Genomic DNA, 24,470 nt, shown 5'->3' on the forward strand with positions numbered 1-24,470 from the left:
TTTCAGATTTCCCGTCATATCGAATCTTTAGACGTATGCATGGAGTATTAAATATAGATAAAAATAAAAACTAATTGCATAATTTAGTCGGAATTGACGAGACGAATCTTTTGAGCCTAGTTAGTCTATAATTAGACAATATTTATCAAATACAAACGAAATTGCTACTATTTTTATTTTGCAAAAATTTTTGGAAGTAAACAAGGTTGTAGCCCCTGGTCAGACAGGACAGAGTGGCCGGCACTGACACATCGTGCTACTCTCCTATAAGAGAAGGAAGCTTTCCTGGCCTTTCTCTGCCAGTTGTGCCTGCGAACGCGCCATCAGTTTGGCCACCTCGATCTCTAACTAATAGTGTAGTTTGTCGCGCCCGGCGAGATCATGTGGAGGCTCAAGGTCGCGGAGGGCGCAGGGCCATGGCTAAAGTCATCCAACAACTTCCGTGGGCGAGCTGTTTGGGAGTTCGACCCGGAGCTCGGCACGCCGGAGGAGCGTGCCGAGGTGGAGAGGGTGCGCCGTGAGTTCACCGAGCGCCGCTTTGAGAAAAGAGAGTCCTCTGACCTCCTCCTGCAAATGCAGGTACGTAGTAGCTTACTGTAGGTTTTAATGGCTTCTTAGGGTGGAGTAGGTCTTATGGGTTCTTAGGGTTTGTTTACCTCCCGTTTAGTTTGTCCTGTTAAAGTTTCCGTCTGTCACCTCAAATGTTTAGATATATGTATGGAGTATTAAATATAGATTATTTACGAAACTTAAAACACAGCTATAAAGAGTAATTTGAGAGACGAATCTTTTAAGCCTAATTAGTCCATGATTGAATACTAATTGACGAAACTGCTACGGTATCAGTTAAACTTTAACACGCAAACAAACACTCCATTAGTTACCGTTGCTTCATGTCACGCCTTTGTTCATTTCGCGAAAATTTTTGTTTTTTTTTCTACTGTAGCACTTTCGTTTGTATGTGACAATTTTTATCCAATTACAAAGTATGTAGGCTTAAAAGATTCGTCTCGTAAATTACAGATAAACTGTACAATTAATTTTTATTTTTATCTATATTTAATAATTCATGCATGTATACAAAGATTCGATATGACGAGGAATCTTAAAATTTTTGAAAACTAAACAAGGCCTAAAAAATACCGTGATATATTCCTTCGACCTGACTTTTGGCAGCTTGAAATACATATAGGTCTTGTTTAGATACGAAAAGATTTTGGATTTCGCTACTGTAGCACTTTCGTTTGTTTGTGGCAAATATTATTCAATCATGGCCTAACTAGTATCAAAAGATTCGTCTCGCGATTTACAGTTAAACTGTACAATTAGTTTTTGTTTTTGTTTATATTTAATGTTTCATACATGTGCCGAAAGATTCGATGTGACAGAAAATCTTGAAAACTTTTTGGATTTTGGTGTGAACTAAACAAGGCCATAGTAAAGCAACGGTAACTATAGTAAAGCAACGCCGACTTTTGACTCCACTAGCGTGACTAGCATGCGACCTGCACGCGAGAGGGCCCAGCCCACAGGGCAGGCGAGCGGGGCGGCCCTTCTGAGCCATCGGAGGCCTTGCCCTAAAATTTTTCAAAATTTCTTTTCACATCATATGCATGAAGTATTAAATATAAATAAAAATAAAACTAATTGCACAATTTGGTCAGAATTTACGAGATGAATCTTTGAGCCTAGTTAGTCCATAGTTGAACAATATTTACCACAAACAAAAGAAAGTGCTACAATATCCCAAAATTTTTTCATTGAGGAACTAAACATATACAAAGTACTTCTTCTATCTCTTTTTAATTGTCGCTGTTAATTGTCGCTGTTAGTGTACGTGCCACAAGTTTTACTTGATTTATAGAAAATACATAAAACATTTGTTTCTCCAAATAGATTTGTTAAAAAAACTAGATTCAAAGATGTTTCTAATGATACTAATTATGTATTTATTAATATTTTTTAATATATAATTGCCGACAGTTGTTTTTTTAGATGCAAGCGACAATTAAAAAGCGATGAAGGGAGTAGTATATATCTAGAAAAATTCCATATTATTTAACTCAACTTTTGTAAAAATCTCTTTTCTTCTCCTTAAACTCTAAAACCAGACAAAATATATTCCTCAACTTTAAACCCATTCATCTTACCTCCTTGACCCGGTTATAATCTGTTTTAAAGGCGGTTTTGTTTATCTTTTTTTTTTATTTTGGCTGATTTTCTAAAAAATCATATTAAATCACAGAAAAATTATAAAATATAAATTCTAATTTTATTGGACTTCAAATAAGTAGATGTAAATAAATAATATGGTATGTTTTAGTATAAAGTTTTTATTGTAACTTTAGATCTATGCTTTTCTGTAACTAAACGGAATAAGTCATAGTTGCAGTTTTTATGGCCCAACTATGGTGAAATTTTTATGGTAGACTAATTATTATATGCTTAAAGTATAGTAAAAGTTTTATACTCATTGGATCATGCCGGTATACAAAAGCATAATCATGGTCCAATTGTGTGCTTAAGATGTAATAATTCATAAAATTATTGTAGGATAATTTTTATGCCGGTATACTGCAAACAACTAATGAACTTCAAACTCACATCTAGCTCACACGGCCCTTAGCATAGTCGTGGTCACAGTCTCGTTAGCAGGGATGAAAACGGATCGGATATGAACGGATATCACTTTGTTTTTATATTTTTGGTCGGATTCAGATTCGAATACGGATAATATCAACAATGTCGGATAAGATACGATTGGATGTCGACATTATAAATATACGATTTAAGTATTCGGATACGGATACGGTATCGGATATTAAACATTCATACTCGGATACGAACAGATCTCAGCCCCTCTAAACGAATTCGGTCTCGAATAAGGTCAGAAAATATTCGTACTATTTTTATCCCTACTCGTTAGTGTAGGTGGCGACAGGCATCTAGCCAGGTATGTTTGGGCGGCATAGTACATTTCACTGTTACAAAAGCAATTTTGGATTGGTAGATACGGCTCCTCCCGGAGGTGGCATTTTTATTGGTCCCCCTCTGTCAATAATTTTAGCAGCCGTATTTTTATGTCAGCCAACACTATTTTTCTCTCACGATAAATTAACGAATAATATTTTCAGTCATGACTTTTTAGACTAGCGAACATCTATCTTTATAAATAACCTTATTTTAAGAGACGGGTCTTCTAAAGCCTGCCTCAAGAAATATGGGCCTAATGACATCCCATTAAGCCATTAAATCCATTAACAACCGCCACATAACCCTCTCATAGCCGCCACATGACCCTAATTTTTTGGTCCCTCAACCCTCATACATCTCTCCATGATTTATCTATCACAACTCTTTATATCTTGGTTCTCATATAGATATGATTTCTTAGCAAAAAAAATTATTTTCCCGTCTCTCTTCTTTAATTTAATTGTAGTGCCATATCTTACTTAATTTTTCTTAGTTGTCACTCTAATTAACACTAGTACAAGGACATACTATACAGGCGGCTGGTAACCTATTTTTACTGGCGGTTTTCAGCACCGCCTGCGCTGGAGGCCAGTAGAAATGGACCAATTCCACAGACGGTTCCTTATGAGCCGCCTGTAGAAAACGTTTCCATAGGCGGCTCTGTTAGAGAACCGTATGTGGAATTTTTTTTATAGAAAATATGAAATCGCGTTTTAAAAATAGGGAAATTTTTTAATTTTAGGGAAGGCCCACTAGCTAATCGCCCGCCCGTCTCTGTTGAATAAATCATCTATATTCAAATAAATCATCTATATTCAAAGGAGGTACAATCCCAAAAAGTATATGTATAGAGCGCCACAAAAATTTAGCATAGACACAATAAAAAAAGAGATGTTGTAACGTTTCCAAGGAATGGCAGACACAACAAGTTTTGTCGCCATGCCAATTCCTCCTTGCCAAGTTATCCTTGGTTACATGAAAATCTTTATTTTTATTGGAAGTTTTGTTTGCCAAATATCTTGTGACCCTCTCACCCTATTGTTAATTAAAGCAGCATACATAGACTCGATTGTAAAAACCCCAGATGCCTTTAGGCCCCAAAAGAACACATCCTTTTCCTGCGATAAGCTAAGTTGTTGTAAAGAAGCCGCAATTCTATTCTAGTTAGTTAAATTTGCCCCTACTAAATTCCTACGGAAAGAAATATTTAGTGTAGGGGTGTTCAACACTGTTGCAATCGAATCTTGCTTTCTCCTTACAATATTAAATAACGCAGGAAATTTATCCTTAAGGGGTTTATTACCTAGCCAAGTATCCACCCAAAATCTGGTTTGTGACCCATCCTTTACATTAAAATATCCATATCTAAAAAAAGTATCTTTAACATTCATAAGGCTTTTTCAGAAGTGTGAGTCCAAAGGTTTCTTTACACAACTTCCTAAAGTCTTATTTTTAATATACTTATTTCTTAGTAATTCCTGCCATAACCCATTCTCATTTAAAAGCTTGAACAACCACTTGCTAAGCAAGCATTTATTTTGAACTTCTATGTTTTTAATCCCAAGACCGCCCTGCTCCTTAGGTTGACACATAATTTCCCATTTAACCAATCTATATTTTCTTTTATGCTAATCTTTTTGCGAGTAAAACCGTGATCTAAAGCAGTCAATCTTTTCTAGAACACCTTTTGGTAGTTCAAAGAAGGACATCATAAATATAGGTAAACTAGACAATAATGAGTTATGAAGACCAAACGACAGCCAACTGTTAAAATTTTACCTTTCCAACTACTAAGTCTCTTTTCAATTCTCTCTTCAATGTTCTTCCAATCTTTGTTAAAGAGTTTTTTTTGAAATGCATAGGCAACCCCAAGTAACGAAAGGGGAATTTCCCAATGACACATCCAAAAAGTTGCGAATAAAACTCTTCGTGACCTTTCGCTTTTCCAAAACAAAAGACCTCATTTTTATGGAAATTAATTTTTAGGCCAGATAGTTGCTCAAAAGTACTGAGCAATAACTTCATATTGACAGCATTTTCAACATCATGGCTCATAAAAATCACTGTGTCATCTGCATACTGAAGGATGGAAAGTCCATCTTGAATAAGATGGGGGATAACCCCTTCTACCTGGCCGTCTTCCTTTGCTCTAGCAATTAGTATGGCCAACATGTCAACTACTATGTTAAATAGTATGGGTGACATGGGATCACCTTGCCTCAACCCCTTTTTGTCTGAAAATATGGTCCTAATTGATCATTAACTTTAATATTTACATTACCTCCTTCTGTGAAGTGTTGTATCCATTGACACCACTCTTGTAAAAAACCTTTCATCCTTAAAGTTTGTTGTAGAAAGTTTTAGTTCACTTTATCATAAGCTTTTTCATAGTCTATTTTAAAAATCACACCGTCTTGTTTTTTTCGTGTTAAGTTCATGCAGTGTTTCGTGCAGAATCACAGCTCCCTCCATAATATTTCTACCTGGTAAGAAAGCTGTTTGAGTTGGTCTAACAAGTTTCTGGGCGATAGATGTTAATCTATTTGTTGCCACTTTTGTGAATATTTTGAAAGAGGTATTCAGCAAACAAATAGGCCTGTATTGTTGAATAACTCTTGCATCATTCTTTTTGGGCACTTCTAGCATGTCTTGTAGGTCTTCAACATGGCTTCTAATATCTTGCTTGAGGTGTTGATCATCTGGATCACCATGTTGCCTATAAGTGCAAACCTCCTTGCACCCTATTTGACTACAAAACAAACATTTGCAAACTTATTAATTAGTCCAACTTGGTCATATTGATCATCAAATACCAAAATTTAAACTAAATAGACCAAGGGTCCATTTTTCTTACAGCATCCCCACCATAGCATGCTCTCTGCTGCATCGGGAGCCGTGGCTGTCGCGCGAATCATACAAGAGGGAGCATGTTGTGTGGAGTACGCGCACGTATTTTGGTAACATATGGCAGGATAAGGAACTTGTATTTGGGAGCTAGTGTTTGGGGTATTTATATACTCTCTTATCTATATCTAACAGTTTTGAATTCCCCAAGACCATCCAACTTCTAGAGAAATTCTAGAAAGATCAGACCGCATCGTGCCAGCCCATCATTAGCTGTGTCATGCTCATGCCCATGCCGGCACTGTGGGCCAGAGTCACGGCCTAGGCACAACCTTATGCTTATTGTTGTCCAGCCCTTTGGAGGCTCCAAGCTATGCTTTCTATGCCAGCTGAAACTGGTGGCAGAATCATTAGTTTGAAGCAGTGGCGGAGCCAGGATTTTACAGCTGGGTATTCCACGTATAAAAAATTTTCAATGCATATGTGCAATAGTAATAGGGGACAAAATCAATACAAAATTGATCCTGATGCACAACTCAAGTAGTACATATAATTTTCTTAAAATATATGCTAGGTAAAATATTTGTTTATCCTGGTAACAAGGCATCAGGCAAAGTGAGCCTAGTGTCGCCACTGGTAATAATCAAAGTATATATAAATTCTTTATCTATGTTACAAGAACACAATGCAACATTTCTTAAAAAAAAAACTAGAACGCAACAAAAAGAAGAAAACGAAACCTTCAATTCTTGCTTTAAAGAATAAAAAATGAATGTGGAATCTTTGTGTTCACCTTGTTGTTGCTTCAAGCCGTATATTGGTCGTATATGAGAAAGGCGTTGAGGGAGAGCCGTATATGAGAAAGTCTACAAAGACCACTGACCGCCGCCACCGCTAGAGGAATGCCGTCGATGGAGTTTCTTTCTGATGAGTTCATGGGCTGCCGCTACTAGTTGTTCTACTAGGCTTAGAGCAACTTCAAGAGTTTAACTATTCTTGTTGCTTGTGCTATTTCAGAATTTGTATAGCAAAAAGTAGACTCCAACTAATATGCTATCTAATTTTGTAAAATAGGAAGTTCGCTTTCTCTTGATTTTCGGTGGCTATATATAGCTTATTACAGACGCTAACTATAAGACTTTGTAAAGTAACAATTGTTGTAGATCTCTTTTTTTTTAGAAATTTTCTATTCGACAAAATACCTAAACAATAGAATTTGACAATTAATTTTAGCCAGACTATTGGAGTTGCCCTTATGGGTTACATATTTGCAACATTCAACAAACTAACATATATACTGATTATACATGTGTGTATATATACATATATTTGTGTTTGTCACAAAAATCATGGGTATTCCATGGAATACAGGGGCATACCCCTGGCGCCGCCCATGGTTTGAAGTAACAATTGCCGGCTTAGCTTAACGTTGAGAAAGATCCCAAAACTAGTTTTCTTATTTAATTTTGTTTGTGTGAAAAATTGTTCTAGTTATATTAATTGTATGTGTACAAGTGGTTTAACTATTTCTGGCCTATATATACCATTATATTCTTGATATACTAAACTGTACTCTACTGCAGTATGCAAAACATAAACATCTTCAGGTGGATCCTCCACCGGCCACACTCGCAGAAAATGAAGAAGTCACAGAGGAGATCATATTAGCAGCATTGAAGCGAGCCCTCGCTCAACATTCAAGTCTGCAAGCAGATGATGGGTGCTGGCCAGCAGATTTTAGTGGCATTTTATTCATTATGCCTCTCCTGGTACACATTTAATTTGAAACTTACACTGTTAATTGACTTGAATCAGATAGTTTATGTTCGATGTTAGGCCTGCTAGTTCACTATTGATTGGCATATGCCATACAGAACTACCATAAATTTGGAGGGAAAAAGATTATTTATTTATTTATTTATTTATTTATTTATTTATGATATTGTCTATTTGCTAGAAGTGTAAGTCTAAAAAAATAGTAGTAATAAAAATATAGGAATTCAGGTTATTCCTTTCTTCTAAGTCATGCTTAACAAACTGTGAGTTGTGAAGGAACTGTATACCTTAGTTGATCTACATGCAACACTATGGGAATTCTAAATCATTTCAGGTATTCGCCCTATATACCACTGGATCACTCAATACTGTCCTATCTAAAGAACATCGACGTGAGATATGCCGCTATATTTACAATCATCAGGCACGTTTATGACAGTCTATTTGCTTTCTTATAATTAATATAATTTGGTCTAATATTAAGGGAATTTATAAATCTTTCATGTAACATGATCCTTGTAGAATGAAGATGGTGGTTGGGGTAAACAAGTGTTGGGACCAAGCACCATGTTTGGCTCATGCTTAAACTATGTTGCCTTAAGACTTATTGGTGAAGAGCGCAAAAATGTTGCATTGACCAAAGGACGTGAGTGGATTTTGTCCCATGGAAGTGCAACTGCAATTCCGCAGTGGGGAAAGATATGGTTCTCGGTATGACATTTAACAAAATATCATTTCATACAATTGCATGAGTATTTAAGGGCCACTAGGCTCCATATATAATAGTTTGCAATAATTCTATGCAATTATATATGAAATGCCCTTTCAGATAAAATTTAAACTATATGTATATTCCAGATTTTTAGTACTAAACAATGTAATCCTTTTATAATGGTATTAATTATCATGACATTGTTTTCCATTTAAATTAGTATGCTAAAGTACCATTCATTTTTTGCAAAAGATACTTAGAATTTGAGCTGAATGTATTTGACATGATTTGGCCTGTCAAAGAAGTGCCCAAGTTAAATCTGGGCTTATCTAGAAATAGAATATAAATATGGTTAGCTATTAGTCTATGAAAAAACTTTTTTAAACATAAACTGTTGTTATGAATTTTAATATTTCTATATTTCTTAATTAGGGCTCTTCGTTGAAAAATGATCTTAGAAAAAAGGGATGCAAACTTGCAATTGTAGTTGTGGATTTTTATTGTAAATTACATTTTCTTGACTTGGATATGTAATTCAAGGTTATTATCTTCTTAATTGAAGGTGATGGGTTTGTATGATTGGTCTGGCAATAATCCAATAATTCCAGAGTTATGGCTTGTCCCACACTTTCTTCCAATTCATCCAGGTACCTATGTTTCTCAGTACAATTATCAATGGAACTTTGTTTTGGGCAATGCCGCCCCTCATAAAAATGAAGACTTTGAGGATAAACTGGAGAAGTTTTGGGGATTAGGAGAAAGGAAGTGGCGGCGGCCTGGGAGGCCAGCACCTAGGGCTAGGAAGGTCGGGAGTGGACATGATTTTCCTTTCTGTTTCCAGAGCGGTGAATTTATATTCACTGATGCCCATTCAATAAAGAAACATTTCTTGCCCGTTCAATTAGCTGGCTTCCATGGCGTCAGATTGGGTGCGGCTGCTGGTTGGAAAAATGTGTATTTTTTTTTTTGCAAGTGGGCCCAGTCTTTATAGATAGCTGCAGTGCCCATTCTTCTGTACACTGCGGCCAACAAGTCCGAATCCGATGCTTGTTTTCCGATCACGGGGCCTGTTTTTTTCTGGCATCGCTTGGTACACTGCCGCAGAAGGCCTAATAGAAACAGTTGGCGAAAATAAGTTTGAACGACGGTTGGTGATACAAACCAATAGTGAAAATAAACTGTCGATCGGTGACACAAACTGGCTATGATAACTATCACAAACATTTTAGGGCAAACAGACGATGGAAGTGAAATCATAGTAGTAGTAGTGAATGGACAACTTTGGAAAATAAACGCACATGATGACCAGCATATAAACACACAATTTCTTTGTATATATATGGCATTGGTCCGTGCCTTCCACAAAATTCTACAAATCCTGATTGTTACACAAATAAGTTGAACACAAATGCTTATTGGCACAACTTCTGCCTACCTACCCAACAAACTAACTAAACAAATACGCACCTACAACACTACAGGATTCGGATGTTTTGCCGGGAGCCGAAAACTCCCGGCAAAGGCTACTTTGCACTCGGCAAAGCCTTTGCCGGGAGCAGCACCCAACAAAGAGCCTCCGGCAAAAAATTGGCCGGTAAAGATTTCTTTACCGAGAGCTTTTTATCGGACACCTGGCAAAGACTTTGCCGAGAGTAAACACAGCCCCCGGCAAAGAAAAGTGACCGTCATGGCGCCGGCTCTGTCGGTCCTTTCTTTGCCGGGAGCTGTGTCAGAGACACCCGGCAAACTTTTTTTATTTTTTTTTCAATAATTTCTTTGCCGGGAGTCTTGTCCTTGGCACCCGGTAAAGATTTTATTTTATTTTTTAACAATTACTTTGCCGGGTGCCCTAGCCCTGGCACCCGGCAAATCTGGGAACATGAAGCTGGCCTATTCCACTGCCATACATCCCTGATCGAGCATAGGAGGCCTCCATTTCACTGTCCTCGATAATACAGCCATTGTTATTATCATTAGACTCATCGCTCGAGTAGTCGTCTCCTTGTCATCCAGCTTGCGCACAGCCTACATTGAAGCGAGCAGCATGGCTGTGTTTGCATCAAGCACGCAGCCGCATCCATGCTGCCATCTTCCATGCCATGGTTGTCACCCCCTGCTGCACTGCCCTTCCATGCGGGCACTGCCTTCGCCTTCTGCGGCATTCACCAATGCCGCGAAGGTGGATGTGCGGTGTGCCATGCGGCTATGCACCTGCTCCCATACCTCGATGGCCTCCTATAACTTGGGGAAAGCTAGCGTAGATGAAGAGGCCTTCACCATGTATCTAATGGCATAGAACAATTGTGCCATTATAAATAGTCTCATTAACTGACACTGAACATTTTATATTTCTTACTGGCTATATCAGGACGATTTTGGGTTTACTGCCGTATGGTGTATCTGCCTATGGCTTACCTCTTTGCTAAAAAATTCGTTGGAACAATTACACCAACTATACTGGAATTAAGGGACGAGCTCTATAGTATACCATACAGTGAGATTGATTGGAAAGAAGCTCGTGATACTTGTGCCAAGGTTCGTTTTTACTATGCTTTGGTTATTTCGTCCCCCATACAATTGTTATTACTTTTCCTAGAAAAAATCTATATACAACTTTTATTATTTTAAATAAGTGAAAGTGCAACCTATGCATTTCCAATGTATGCAAGCTTGTAGAAGTCTGAAAAAGGTTTTAAAAGGATCTTCAATACAGCTGAGGTATGTTAAATTAAATAGCATGTGCAAACAACTTTTCTATTGAATTTCACCACAAGTCTTGATACACATGCTTGCATACAAGAGGATGGTGTTACAAGGGGAACTTCTTTCTCGCTTTATAGTTCTACATGTAAGAAGTAAGCTCACTTTTACAAATGAGAGTATCTGGATTTAAACATGTTAAATACTAGACTACACAATGAGAACCTTTCTTCTATGGCATGAAGCAAATAATCTTTCTAGTGAAGTTTGCATTCCGTTTTTTTATTGAGATATATCACATAAATAGTAATGGACTTGAGTTTTAATAATAATAAAAAATATCAATGCGTCATACAAATTTGTAGTAACAACATTTAGAACTTCCAGAAACTATTATTTTCTATCTGGGCTCTTTGAGAAATAAAAAATAATGAAATTATAATAAAGGGTAGTTGAAAACGATGATGAACTTATTTGATATGGTTCCATTAATTGGAAGGTATTCGGAGTTATACTTGCAGTTCTGAATTCCACCATATTGCGTTGATCATTTTGGTCATAAAAAATGTGTCCATCTTAGCTTAAGTGTAAGTTTATATAAAAGTAAACTGAACTTATATATACTGAGTGAAAGTCTGCACAAATTTTAAACGCCTGACTCACTCTACTAATGTCTTTCTCTCTCTCTCTCTCTTTTTTTTGCATCTAGGTGGACCTTGTATATCCAAGGACAATGGCACAAAATCTTGTATGGACCTGCCTTAATAAAGTCATAGAGCCAGTACTGAATTGTTGGCCATTCAACAAGTTAAGAGATATAGCATTGAAAAACATTATGGAACATATCCACTATGAAGATGAAACTAGTAAATACATCTGTGTATGTCCCATAAACAAGGTAATATGCATAAATGTTGGACAGTGATTTTATTTATTTTTGTTAACAAGAAAAAGAGTCTAACTTCATTTTCTATTATGTGAACAAGGTTACATGTCTTTCTTATTAGCTAGTGCTGCAAGCGCAAAACTTTCTGTGTGGACCTAGGCATATCTTAATTGAACAGATTTAATTTAATAGTATGGTATCAACTTACTTGTAAGGCTCAGCCCATTGCTTACGTGTACCTATGAACTTGTATAATGATGCATTGGTTCTTAAAATTCTGAGTATATAAGTATATTGGTAATTGATTGTCTTAGTATAGCAATGAGATGAATCCCCAAGTGGATTTTTTTTCAAAGTTTAAAGGGACAGCTGTATGTATTCATGAAAATGATTTGTTGTAACTAAACTAACTTGACATCTCTTTTCTTACATATAACTAAAATCATTTAGAAAGGCATATTATACTATAATAAATAGGTACTCGTCAACTTTTTGCTTGTAGGCACTAGATATGATTTGTTGTTGGGCAGAAAATCCAGATTCAGATGCATTCAAGCAGCATCTTCCAAGGATATATGATTTTTTATGGCTTGCAGAAGATGGAATGAAGGCACAGGTACTGTTTTGCATGCCTTGTGTAGTAATTTACCACTGTCAAATTTTCATTTTTAGCAATGGCTTATAATGTTACTGAAAAGCTTTGATGATACATATTGTAGATTTTGTTTGATCCCTTTACTATGAGCAAGTGTACTAAAAAAATTAGCTTGTCTAGATATATTTTTCAGAACTTCTGAAATTAATATCTTAAATGAAACTAATCTCCTCTATCTTTATTTTTTAGAACACATTTTTTTGTTATTGATTAGCTTGTTTATATTTTAGTAGTGTTTGCATTGTTTAGCAACTGACCACAATGCTAATATTTTATTTTTCAAAGTTCACATACTTTCATGATGACATTACTGATTTCAATGCTAAGGGAGAAAGATTTGTATTAGTTTATTATGTGTAAACGAACTTGCCCAAATCTCAGGTTAAAAAGATCAAAACATAGATGAGACAATCACAGCTACCGTGTAATCTTCTTGCATCTTCTGTTCATTCCTACACATGAATCAGTAAAGTGTAAAGACTAACCCCCTTGTGTGCTCTTATTTTTCTGTTTATGTAATTCCATCATAAAACTAAGAATTACATGGTTAACTATATCTTTGTACCCTTGGTAATTTTTTTGTGATGAAGAGTTTAGAGACATGACTAGATAAAACAAGTTTCATTGCATGTTTTTGGAGAATCAGTTTCGGGTTGGTAGTTACTTCTGATCATGATTATTGAATGGTCTGGTCGAAAATGGTTATTGTTTCTCCATTATGGTGTTTTGGGGGAAAACAATGCAAAGTCATTTCCACAATAACTCTTGTTTCAAGTTTTGAGTTTTTTTATTTCTATCCTAGTATGCTCACCTAAAGAAACAATAATGTTTGGGCTTACCTGAAACGCCAATTTATTGGTTGTGCCTTAAGATGGCTACACAACCAACCCTTGGGTTTTCATTAGGATCCAAGTGTCCTCTTATGTAGTGTATGCGATCCTCCAACTAAATATGGTTAGGAATTGAACTAGTCAACCACATTTGTAAGCTAACTGAAATCCTTTATGGATAGTTAAGTCTTGCCTTGATGAGTTAATGAGAGAATACCATGAGTATCAATACCATCCTGACCACAAAAACAAAATACATGTAAGTTTTTGTAGGTACTCATTATTATTCATTGTTCTATTTCTAATGCATTGTTTTGATCTCGAACACTAGTATATAATCAAACACCAGCATAAAATCCTTCATAATTTTAAAACTATTTTTCAACATGCCAAATTGTTAGGATCATCTCCCTTTTAAATGAGTACCTAACATAATAGTCTTTCATTGACTACTATGTTAGATAGTCCACTTAATTGGTCATCCTGGTAGACCTCCCATAAGTTTACTAAATATGACATTCATCTAAGATCAAGCTAGAGAAAGGAAACACATCACAATCCACAGTTGGAACATATTACAATACCAAGTACTTAAGTTCACATCAAGTTCTCAAACTTAGTTCACAACACTTCAATTGTAGTCATTCAACTACAACATTAGAGATCTAGCGGAAGTCTTCGAAACATATTTTTAAAGATAAAAATATATGTGTGTAGTGCCATGCCCACACATTTATGAGACTTTGGTCTCTTCACCACTCTTAGTCCTCCTAGGACTCAACAATGTAGAAGAAACCATAGGAAGGTGCAACATTACCTGCAAAACTCAATTGATCATAGGGTGAGTACTTAATTGTACTATGTAGGACTTACCCAATATAGTAAACAATGGAGTACGCATTTGGATAGTAGCAAGGTATACATTTTGGTTTGCATAAAAGCATTTTATGGAATGATCATACATTAAGCATTGACAAGCATGGCATGGTTAATTGAAATGAGCAACTAGCATGGGGATCACGATCTTCCATGAGTCCTTGATTCATTTCAACTCTAGTCCATATCTAGAGGTACAAAATTTATAGCTTTCAAATAAAGAAACTCTGGAGAGGGTACACATTAACCCCACCAAAGTCAAGGGATATCACCATACGACCTGTTAGTACATAAGGAATACCTCAGTGTCTCAACCTTTCCCAATCTGACTATGGGTGCCCACGATTTGTTTGAAAGGTACCTAGGTAATACTAACATCTCTTCTACCTAGCATCACCTTCGTGCTGAATCCATGGGTAGACCGATCGCAATTCGATACTTGGCTCATCATCCCATTCATGACAAGTGAGTTTTAAAAATATGTTCATCACTTACTACCATGGATATACGGTCTTTAACCGGTTAGCGAGCTATATCATTCAAGACCTTCACCCATCTTGGCATGATCCAACCCCTCACAGACCATCCACAAACATTAACCTCATTGTTCAAGTTTTAGATCATAACCCATATACGTTGCTTTAGTGGACAAGCTTGCCCTATAATGCACGAGTGATGAGCGTCAACTCAACTTCTACCGTCTAAGCAAAAGCTAAGCATGAATTATTTGAATAATGGAAGCAAACAATCAACATTTGTGTGGTGCAGTATCATTCAAGGTATGAAAGCACAACTTTGGAAAGATATGCAGTCTAGTCATATAGTAACATAGCGACACAATACTTAACATAATCACATTATGCATTTAGCAAAAGATAGGGTTGCATAGGGGCCTGACTTGAGTTGGTTCAGTTGGTGGCTCATCAATAACCTCTACTTTTTGAGTCTCCTCCAAAAGGACCTTGTCAGAGCCCGTGTCACCTAATGAATGTATCATGCATCATGGATACAATGCATAGGAGTAAATGGTATGATATGTATGCATTGATGTTACCTGATTATGGTTTAGGTATGTATAACTTGTATAGTGTTAGTATTCTATTGACTAGTAATGCCAAATGCTCCTTCAATATGTCAAATGATCCATGGTGACAGTCCGACAACACATTGGTGAAAGTTTCTAAGTGCTGATTTTCATAGACGATCTGTGAGTGCAAGGCCAAAACTAGCTAGCCTCCAATCTAAAAATTATATTCAGATGGATGATCTATCAGTTTGAGGGACGATCCATAGGTTTAGGGGACTTTAGGCTCTAAATGACTAAGTCTGGACTATGCTCATGGATACTTCGTTAATGGTGGAAGACAATCCACGAGTTCAAGTTTGTAGCTTATAGGTGTCTTAGGTCTGTAGTTGAGTTGACGGAATGTTCTGTCAAAAATAATGGATGCTCTACCATGACAATTCTATAGCCCCTAAGTTTTCTAAGTGTGAGGTGGCTCTTGCAGAAGATCCCATCATTCTTGGTGGATGCTCCTTGATAAACTAGCTGCTCTCAAGTTTGGAAAATATTCTATCAGATGATCCACAAGATTGGTGGATGGTCCATCAAATTAAGTCTATAGCCTCAAATCTTTCTCATTCTATGAATGATTTCACAACATATTCTGTGGTGAGGATGAAGTGTTCATGTAAAATCACTAAGTGAAATGCCTAAGTGTCTGGTTGTGTAATTGTTCTGAAAGAACATTCTAACTAAATTGACGGCCGATCCATGGAATGTTGTCCAGTGAAAAAAATTGCATCTCAAAATTATGATCTTCATCTAGAGACTTCACATGTGTAATCCCTTGCTAGGATGTGTTCCTAGGATAATATAGAGCATATCTAGCTAGTCATTTGGACTTACATTGTGTGCAATCAATACCTAGTCATTGGGTGGTCTGTTCTATGTAAATGACAATGTGAAGCAATAAATTGTGCATTTCTTGATTCAAGCTTACAAAAAAAGGCTCCAGTGGGATGGTTGTGAAGCTCTCCAATGCAGTGGAAGAGGTAGATCTAGACTTTGGCAACTCGACACCTCTTCTTGCTTGCTCAGCTCTGATCCTTCTCCACCTAGCTCCAAATGGTAATTAAGTAAGATAGGGCTCCTCTCTCTTCTACCCCCACCTCTTGTGGATAGCAGATCCTACATGAAGTGCATGCTTGCTTGCTGGTGGTGGCAGCCTCCAATCCTTCCCCCTTCTCCTTCCCTGCTTTCTCTTTCTCCTTGTTTGAGTGTGTGAGAGAGTGTAGTGAGAGGAAATGAAGAACAAGAGAGAGATAGGGAGAGGGAGAATGAGCTGCTGCCTAGCTGGTTGGTTGCTCCACGATGTGGCAACGGGTGGTCTGACTTGTGGGGCACAAGTGCTCCACAAGTGACAGCTCAGTGTTTCTCATGGAGCGGCATGTTCTGTGGTGATTGAAGTAAGATCCGCCAAAACATGCGTGTTCAGTTTTTTCACATTCTGGTTTCCAAATTGAATTTGAGATGCATATGATGCTGATGAATTTGAACAAGTCATGAATGGGTCATGACGCAAATACTACAAATAATGCCATTATTAACAGTCAAACAAATTGTTTGTCTTGTTTTCTAGTTCTAGCAACTTCTAGTCAAGCCGTTAACAATTCATGACATTCATCCTACAATGACACTACAATACAATCAAAGTGTTTGAATAAAATAACCATGCATGCCAGGTAATCCATGGAATGCTTGGACAAAAGTGGAACTTCTTTTTCAAAAAATCCTGCTTTCATAATATAATATTTTCACTAATGTTCTGTATTATAGTGCACCCATGGCCATTTATGTGTTCATCCTATTTCTATGGAACAAGCTATTTTTTCTATTAAGACTTAAGAAGCATTGCACAAACTTTCTCTATAACAGGTCTACGATGGTTGTGCAACATGGGAGATTTCTTTCATTGTCCAAGCCTATTGCTCGAGTGGACTTGTTAATGAGATTGGTTCTACCCTTCGTAAAGCTCATGAATTCATTAAAAGTTCACAGGTTTAAGTTAAACATTATTCTTATAATAAAAAACACATTTGTAAAGCAAAATTTTCATGTGCATTCTTATATGTAGATTCACGAAAACCATCCTAACTACAAAGCTTACTACCGTCATGCATCAAAAGGTTCATGGACACTTTCAACAACAGATAATGGTTGGTCAGTATCTGACTGTACTGCTGAAGCATTGAAGGTTAGGAAAAATCTCTTATATTTCTAATTTTGTTAAAACCCTGATTGTGATTGTCTTATTCTCTAGTAAAATTATAAGTGATATATGCTATGATTTAATACCTTTACTAATTCGGCCATTGTCAATATAAACGTAGTTGTGTTACAGTTTGCATTGTGTTTTATTGTAGTAAATGACACTGGACTTAAAATACATGTGCGCAGGATAAGTACTTATTGCATGCATAACAAACACGTTTCGCATTGATTTATCTTCTCCATAATGTATACAATATTTTATTTTTTCAATTAAATTTACAAGCGTGCATCTTAAATCATGATTAAATGGAACCCTTTTGAGTACCCTTATGTGGAAATACTTATGATCTCTCAAATTTTCAAAAAATGCTTATTGAATTTCTTCCATTAACACTTTGCTTCTTCTCTTTAGGCATTGCTATTATTATCAAAGATCTCTCCCGATCTTGTGGGGGAGCCCATCAAAGGAGAAAGGTTGTATGATGCAGTGGATTGCATACTTTCTTATGTGGTATGACTCTGCTTTTAGATCATTTGACATGTTCTTGTATATTTATTAAATGAACTATAATTTTTTTTACAATATGACATAATCTATCTTAATACTAGCTCCCATGTTTAAATATAGTTAACACATCATGCACATTCGTAGGGTTTTAAGTGATCCAATATCACTACCGTTCCATTTTAAACTAAGGTGATTAATTTGAATGACAAATGGTACCCATTTTTTACATCTTGGTATACTAGCTTTCGGCCCTCGTCCTTATTCAGTGTACCTTGATCATACAGCTAGACCTAAGGAAAAAACATGTTTGATATGCCAAGACTACAACAAGTATGATCATTAACCCATGAATGGGCCAACTAGGCCTTAACTATGAATGGGTTTTCTTTTGTAAACCAAGTCAAAATTTTCTTTAGTACATGTCCTATTGAATAATAGTACATGTTCAGGACTACACATAGTGTTTTGAGATTCTACTCCCTATAGGTAGGGATGAAAACAGATCGGATACACACGAATATCACCGATATCATATTTCTGGTCAGATTCGGATTCGAATACGGATAATGCCAATCATGTCGGATAAGATATGATTGGATGTCGATATCATAAATATACGATTTAAGTATTCGGATACAGATACGATATCAGATGTTGAATATTCGAAATCAAATACGGACAGATCTGAACCCCTCTAAATGAATTCAGTCTCGAATACGAAAATATCCGTACCATTTTCATCCCTACCTATAGGCACAAATAAGTGTCCTTTCAGATTATCTAAGTCAATAATGGTAAACTTTAGTTGTGTAGTGTTTTGATATTTCAAAAATGATATGAGTATAGTCATCCGAAAATATGGTTTCAAAAATCATACTTTTTTCTATGTTTGATAGACATTCTATAAAAAGGGTCCTAGCCAATTTTGTGCATTGGAGATCACAACAAGTAAACAATGACCAAAACATTCACTTATTTGTGAGTACAGGGTGTAGTGTTGATGCTACCATATGAATCCATTTCATATTTTTCATTTAATACTATGTGTTGGTGTTTTGCCAACCAACGAGTGAATTTATGTGTGTCGCGTTACTCTAAGAAGACAATGGTAGCACTCAAAGACATAAGGAATTATATTGGTTCAGGTCAGAGCCCTACGTCGAGTCTCAGAGATGGTATATAGAGTTTAGGGCCAGGTTGCATGTAGTGAGATGGGTTCTCCCAACCTCATTGGTCAAGAGCCTAGGGGAGGAAGAAATGAGTAAACTTGGCTGGCAATCCCCTATCTTATCTTGGCACCATCGTGCATTCAGGCATGGTCACCATTGTGGTTGCCATGGTCTTGATCCCATGTCATGGTGTGGCACGACATGGTGGTACAGTGCTGATCGTGATAGCACTGCTAGCATGGTGGTGGTTCATCAACTGTCTTGCATAATGTGGTGTTTCTGTGACCTTTGTCATCGTCTCCTCTTCTCCCAATGGCATCATGGTGACAATGTGGGAGCAAGTGCCCGCTCTCAGATCATCGGTCACCTTTCCTGGTCATGGTGCCATGGGCCTCGATCCTAGGTGGCCAGGTCGAGGCCCCTAGTGGTCTGTTCATTCTTGTGAAGTCAAGGCCGAGGTCGTGCAGCCCATCTCATTGGGCTGTCTCTGGACGGTGTAGTGTCGTACTGATTGTCACTGCCTCGTGGTGTTGTCTTGTCTGTGTAGGGGCATGCAGGGATGGTGTCTACCCCAAGATTGTTGCCCTCTCTATCTAGACGGATGGAGCAAAGTGGTCCTATCTCTGTCAAGGTAGGTGTATTGGGTGGCATCCGGCCTCTCCCCATCCTTTCCAAAGGGATGAGATGGGGGAGAGGTCAAGCATGGCTACAAAGCTTGTAGGGTGTGTTTGGTTGCATTCTACATGTGGCCATAGCTTAGTTGGGCCAGAAATTGGGTGTTTGGTTCACTGAATAGGGCTTGGGGCATGGCCAGGCTTGGCCGGCCATACTGGGATAGCCTGGCCAGCTTTGAAAGCCCAAATCGAGCTTCCCAACTGAGCCAGGCTCTGGCCAGCCCTCTATCGCGTTCGATTGACCTCCCGGTGTTTCTCCGCACTTGCTCCTCTGCACCTACCTACCCAGCGAGCTTCGTCCGGGCCGCACTCCACCTTCCGCCCCGCACTCCACCTCCTCTTCTTCTCTTGCTCCACTGCCAAATAGAGCAGCAGATCCCCTCGTCTTTTTCTCTTGCTCCGTCCATGGAAGCAGAACAGAGCAGCAGATCCCCTCCTCTTTTTCTCTTGCTCCGCCGCCGTGTCGGCCTTCGCTGCTCGGGCCCACCTGGCTAACCATGGAAGCATATCTGCTGCCGCCGACGAGCGCGCTGATGGAGGAACTGATGGAGGAGGTCCTGCTGCACCGCCCTCCTTGGTTCTCCGGTGGGAGGTGGCGCCGAAGCCGGTGGTGACGCCGTAGCTGTCGGTGCCGTTCATCATGGTGTTTATGACCCAGTCGCTACTGGCCTTGATGCGGCCGCGCGCGGACTCGTCGTCGAGCTCCACCCGGGCCTCGCCGGCTGCGGCCACGGCGGTGACTTGGGCGACGGTGAGGCTGGTGCCCTCGATCTTCACCAGCGGCCTTGTGTACTCCTCCACCATCCGCTTCACGGCTTCTAGGTGGCTCCCGGTGAGGTCCTCAGCCGCCTTCCCCCAGTTGAGGGGGTCGGCCACCCGCAGCGTGGCCAGGCAGACACCATTGCCGCTGGAAGCATGCTCGTTGTCCCGGTGAGCTGGAAGCGCGCTCACCGTCTAGGACCCGCCACGGGCCGCCGCACGCACCTGCCCCACCTCGCCTAGTCACCCTACTACCCCTACAGCTGGAACGTCGCGGTGCTCTGCGCTGCCGCGACCACCACCACCGCCGGCGGCTGCGACCACCTCGACTGCTCCGGCAGCGGAGGCCACTTCATTGTCGTGGTGGTGGGCACCAACCACGCAGAGATGTGGATAAGGGACTCTGCCCACAACCTGTTCGGGGCAATGTGTGAGAGAGAGGGGGGTAAACTCACCAGCGTGAGGAAAAGGTGACAGTATGCAAACCAAGTGAAACAACCAAACACGAACCCATCCTAGCCTGACTCAAATGCGTAGGTAACCAAACAAACATATTTTGGCTTGCTAGAGGCAAGCTTATACTAGCCTGGTTTGGTTGGGCTAGCCAGGCTAATATAGAAATCCAACCAAACACACCCGTTGTGTATGGAGTAGGAAGAGGTCATGGCTAGATCACTCGTCTTGGTGTCTAGCCTTGGGCCTTTGGGCTTAGGTGGGCCATAGTCACTGGTCCTTAGCCTATTGGGTCCTCTAAATAGCTAACTATTCAGTGCCTTGTGATACACGAGGTATCTTGATCTACAGTAGCCCCCGGTCTCTTCATGATCTTAGAGTGATCGTGGAGATGCTAATTTTTAATGTGTGGTATGTGTGCACTTGGGGTCATGGTAGCCCACACTCAGAGCTTTGACCTCCATTTGTTTGAGTGTTTAATGCGGTAGGTAGATATTGTGTGCTATCCCGTTAGGTCATCTTAACTTGATGGCTAGGTACACATCTGTCCCACCAAGCCCTGCCGTGTTAGGGTACTATGCGAGAAGGGTTCAAGTTCCAGACTGAGCCAAGTGGTCTCCTTAACACTATATCGCTCCATCTTTTGGAGGTTCTCTTTTTCCCAACCTCATGTAGGCTCCTATCAATAGTCATGACCTCTCACTATTTGCCATGCAGCTTGGGAGTCACGAGATGCATAATGCACCTTTGGACCTATAAACAGGGGCTTCCCTTCCTTTCAAACCACTCTTGACCATGCCTTTGGGTCATTCCTAGATTTCTGAGAAGCAGAGTCTAATAGAGATAGTGCTTCATAGTAGATTGTGGAGATTTTGAGGATGGAACCCGCTTGGGGTTGATTGTGTTGGCTGAAGTTTGGCAATGCTTCAACTAGCAACTAATGCTAGAAGAAGACTTGCAATCAAGAGGGGACGAGATGGAGGAGTAGTCGAACCTCTAGCTGTGTGCCGTCATCATTCCTTAGTGCCTACTGGCTTGGGTGCATGGAGTGGTTGCTGGTTGTGGATGGTTTCACTTTTCCATCCTCGTCATGGAGGGTATGGTGGTGGTGCAGTCATGCTCTGGAGGTCAGGAAACCCCATCATATATTTGATGGTTCTTTCTTGCATGCATGACATTTTGCACAAGATCTAATTATATATGTTCCTGAAAACCCATCAGTGCACATGGAGGAATCTTATGAGCCATTGCATCCCTAGTCTCCCCCTCCATTATATGCACCGAGAGCTTTGATGCTAAAAGAAGGCTTGTGAGGTGTTCTTTTCCACCTTGTCATGTCTTGCTTGTAGCCAAAGCTTTTGGATCTTCTGGTGATACCACCAAAGTGGTGGTATTAGGTTTTTACAACTTGTATGCGGCTTGGCCGTGCTAGAGTTGTAATTGATGATTATGAATAAAGAGAAGCTGTTTCTAGGAGTGTTGTGACTTTTTCTAAGGTTGGGGTGAGTTTGTGAGCCATTAGGTTGGGATCTGGCCATTCCTGGCCTGAGCCATGGGCATAAGGTCGCAGGACCAAAAGGGTCATCTCACACCTTATGTGAGAGGTTGAGCTGCGGCCTCCCTATTTTTGACCATGGGATTCCCTTTGGTTGAGCTGTGGCTCATGGTCAAGGGCCCTTTATGCATGACCGAGCTATGATCGCATCCTACTGAATTTTGCACTGCTTCATGAGGAAGGCACCATTGCAAATCCTTAATGATCCACCTAGTTCATCTATCCCACAAGGGGTGTTGAGCCCTTGTCTGTTTGTGAGAATCTAGAGCTGGCTTTAGGTTGATGACCATGGATACAAGGAGTCAGTCAAGGTTTATCCTTGACCTCTATTGAGGTCATGTGAATCTAACTCCTTTTTCCTAGGTATCCTTGTTGATCCTGAGGGGTTATGGTGCCTTTTTATGGGCAAGTGTGATTTGGTGCCTTGTGGGGAGAGACTGTCCACCATAACCTCACCGATCGAGTGGTGTGCCTCATTGAGGTCAATGGGTAATTTGCATATGATCCAATATCCTCCAACAATCAATTGAAGTTTAGCTATGCCTCATCAAGAGACTCCCATAAATTGTCGACCATCAAACTCGTCGATCCCCAACCACTTCTACAGCTGCTAGAGGGCAAGATGCCTTCCCTCCTGAGGGGAGTTCAACCTAATCAACTTTGAAGCCAATGACTCAAACACCGAGGGAGATGGTCAAGAGGTTCTACACCGACAAATAAGAGCTGCTCGGGGCCTGTCTCTCCTGCCCCTAACTTTTTGGTGGCCTTGAGCCCAACTAAGGGCCCGCCTAAAATGAAATTTCATATGTGCAATGTGTGGTCTTGTAGGTGGTGGGTCACTCTACTCATGGACCTAGGAGGCTATTGGCATCCCTAGTCATGCCATGACTTAATGGTGCCCACTCATGTTTGAGTTGTAAATTACAAGAAGCATGAAAGCACAAGTCTTACTTTGTTTCACCCATTGTTTGTTCAATTGTTGCCCTTCCTTCCATCTTATTGTGGCCCTTCTTGTCTGTGGATTTTCCAAAATGGTTAGTATGAGCCAAAAATTCATGCCTCTTGGGGTAGTCATCCTTATATCATGTAGGAGTTTCCCTCACGAGTGAGCCATGTTGTTTATGCATTTGGGGCAGGAGTTAGCCTATCGATGTGGCTGAACTCATGGTTCCCTAGGCAAAGGTGGCTGCTGAGGGCTATCCCATGGGAAAGTTTGTCATTTGCCATGGGTCTCAAGTTTCTAGGATGGAAGACTTGGCTGAGGCCCTACATTGAGTCTTACAGATGGTTTTGGTTCATGTTCCTCGGTTCAAGTGTCTTATCTTGGCATCATCGTATGTTCAGGCATGTGTCTATTGTCATTGTTGTGGTCTTGCTCCCATGTCATGGTGTGGTATGGCATGATGCTACAATGCTGGTCATGATGGCACTATTGGCATGGTGGTGGTTCATGAACTGCCCTACACGATGCAGACTTCCTATGGCCTTGTGTCTCTAGTTGTCTTGGTGGTGTCGTGGTGATAGTGAGGGAGCAGGTGGACACTTTTGAATCGTTGGTCACCTTTCCTGGACAAAGTGCCTCATCCCTTGACCCTAGGTGGCCAAGTCGAGGCCTCCAGTGGTTCAGTTGATCTTGTGAAGTCAAGGATGGGGTCATGCAACCCATCCTATATTGGGTGTGCTCATCTCATTGGGAAATTTTTGGATGGTGCAATGTCATACCGGTCATCACTGTCCTACAATATTGTCTTGTCTACACAAGGGCATGTAGGGATGGTATCTACCCTGAGATGGTCATCCTCTTTGTTCTAATGGATGGGGTGAAG

At 39.6% G+C, this 24,470-nt stretch overlaps 1 protein-coding gene across 2 annotated transcripts in view; it reads left to right on the top strand.

The window, feature by feature from the left end:
* The window catches only part of LOC8072983 (achilleol B synthase), a 45,409-nt gene continuing 21,252 nt past the window's right edge, over window positions 314-24,470 (top strand). For both annotated transcript variants that reach the window (XM_021464403.1, XM_021464402.1), the window contains exons 1-11: window positions 314-579; window positions 7,401-7,586; window positions 7,928-8,017; window positions 8,116-8,304; window positions 8,868-8,952; window positions 10,674-10,840; window positions 11,715-11,903; window positions 12,394-12,507; window positions 17,191-17,313; window positions 17,390-17,509; window positions 17,939-18,037. In XM_021464403.1, the coding sequence (XP_021320078.1) occupies window positions 382-579; window positions 7,401-7,586; window positions 7,928-8,017; window positions 8,116-8,304; window positions 8,868-8,952; window positions 10,674-10,840; window positions 11,715-11,903; window positions 12,394-12,507; window positions 17,191-17,313; window positions 17,390-17,509; window positions 17,939-18,037 (1,560 nt within the window). In that variant the 5' untranslated portion in view covers window positions 314-381. The remainder of the gene's footprint in view (window positions 580-7,400; window positions 7,587-7,927; window positions 8,018-8,115; window positions 8,305-8,867; window positions 8,953-10,673; window positions 10,841-11,714; window positions 11,904-12,393; window positions 12,508-17,190; window positions 17,314-17,389; window positions 17,510-17,938; window positions 18,038-24,470) is intronic.

The sequence above is a fragment of the Sorghum bicolor genome, chromosome 7 (genome assembly GCF_000003195.3).
Source record: "Sorghum bicolor cultivar BTx623 chromosome 7, Sorghum_bicolor_NCBIv3, whole genome shotgun sequence".
NCBI classification, from domain to species: domain Eukaryota; kingdom Viridiplantae; phylum Streptophyta; class Magnoliopsida; order Poales; family Poaceae; genus Sorghum; species Sorghum bicolor.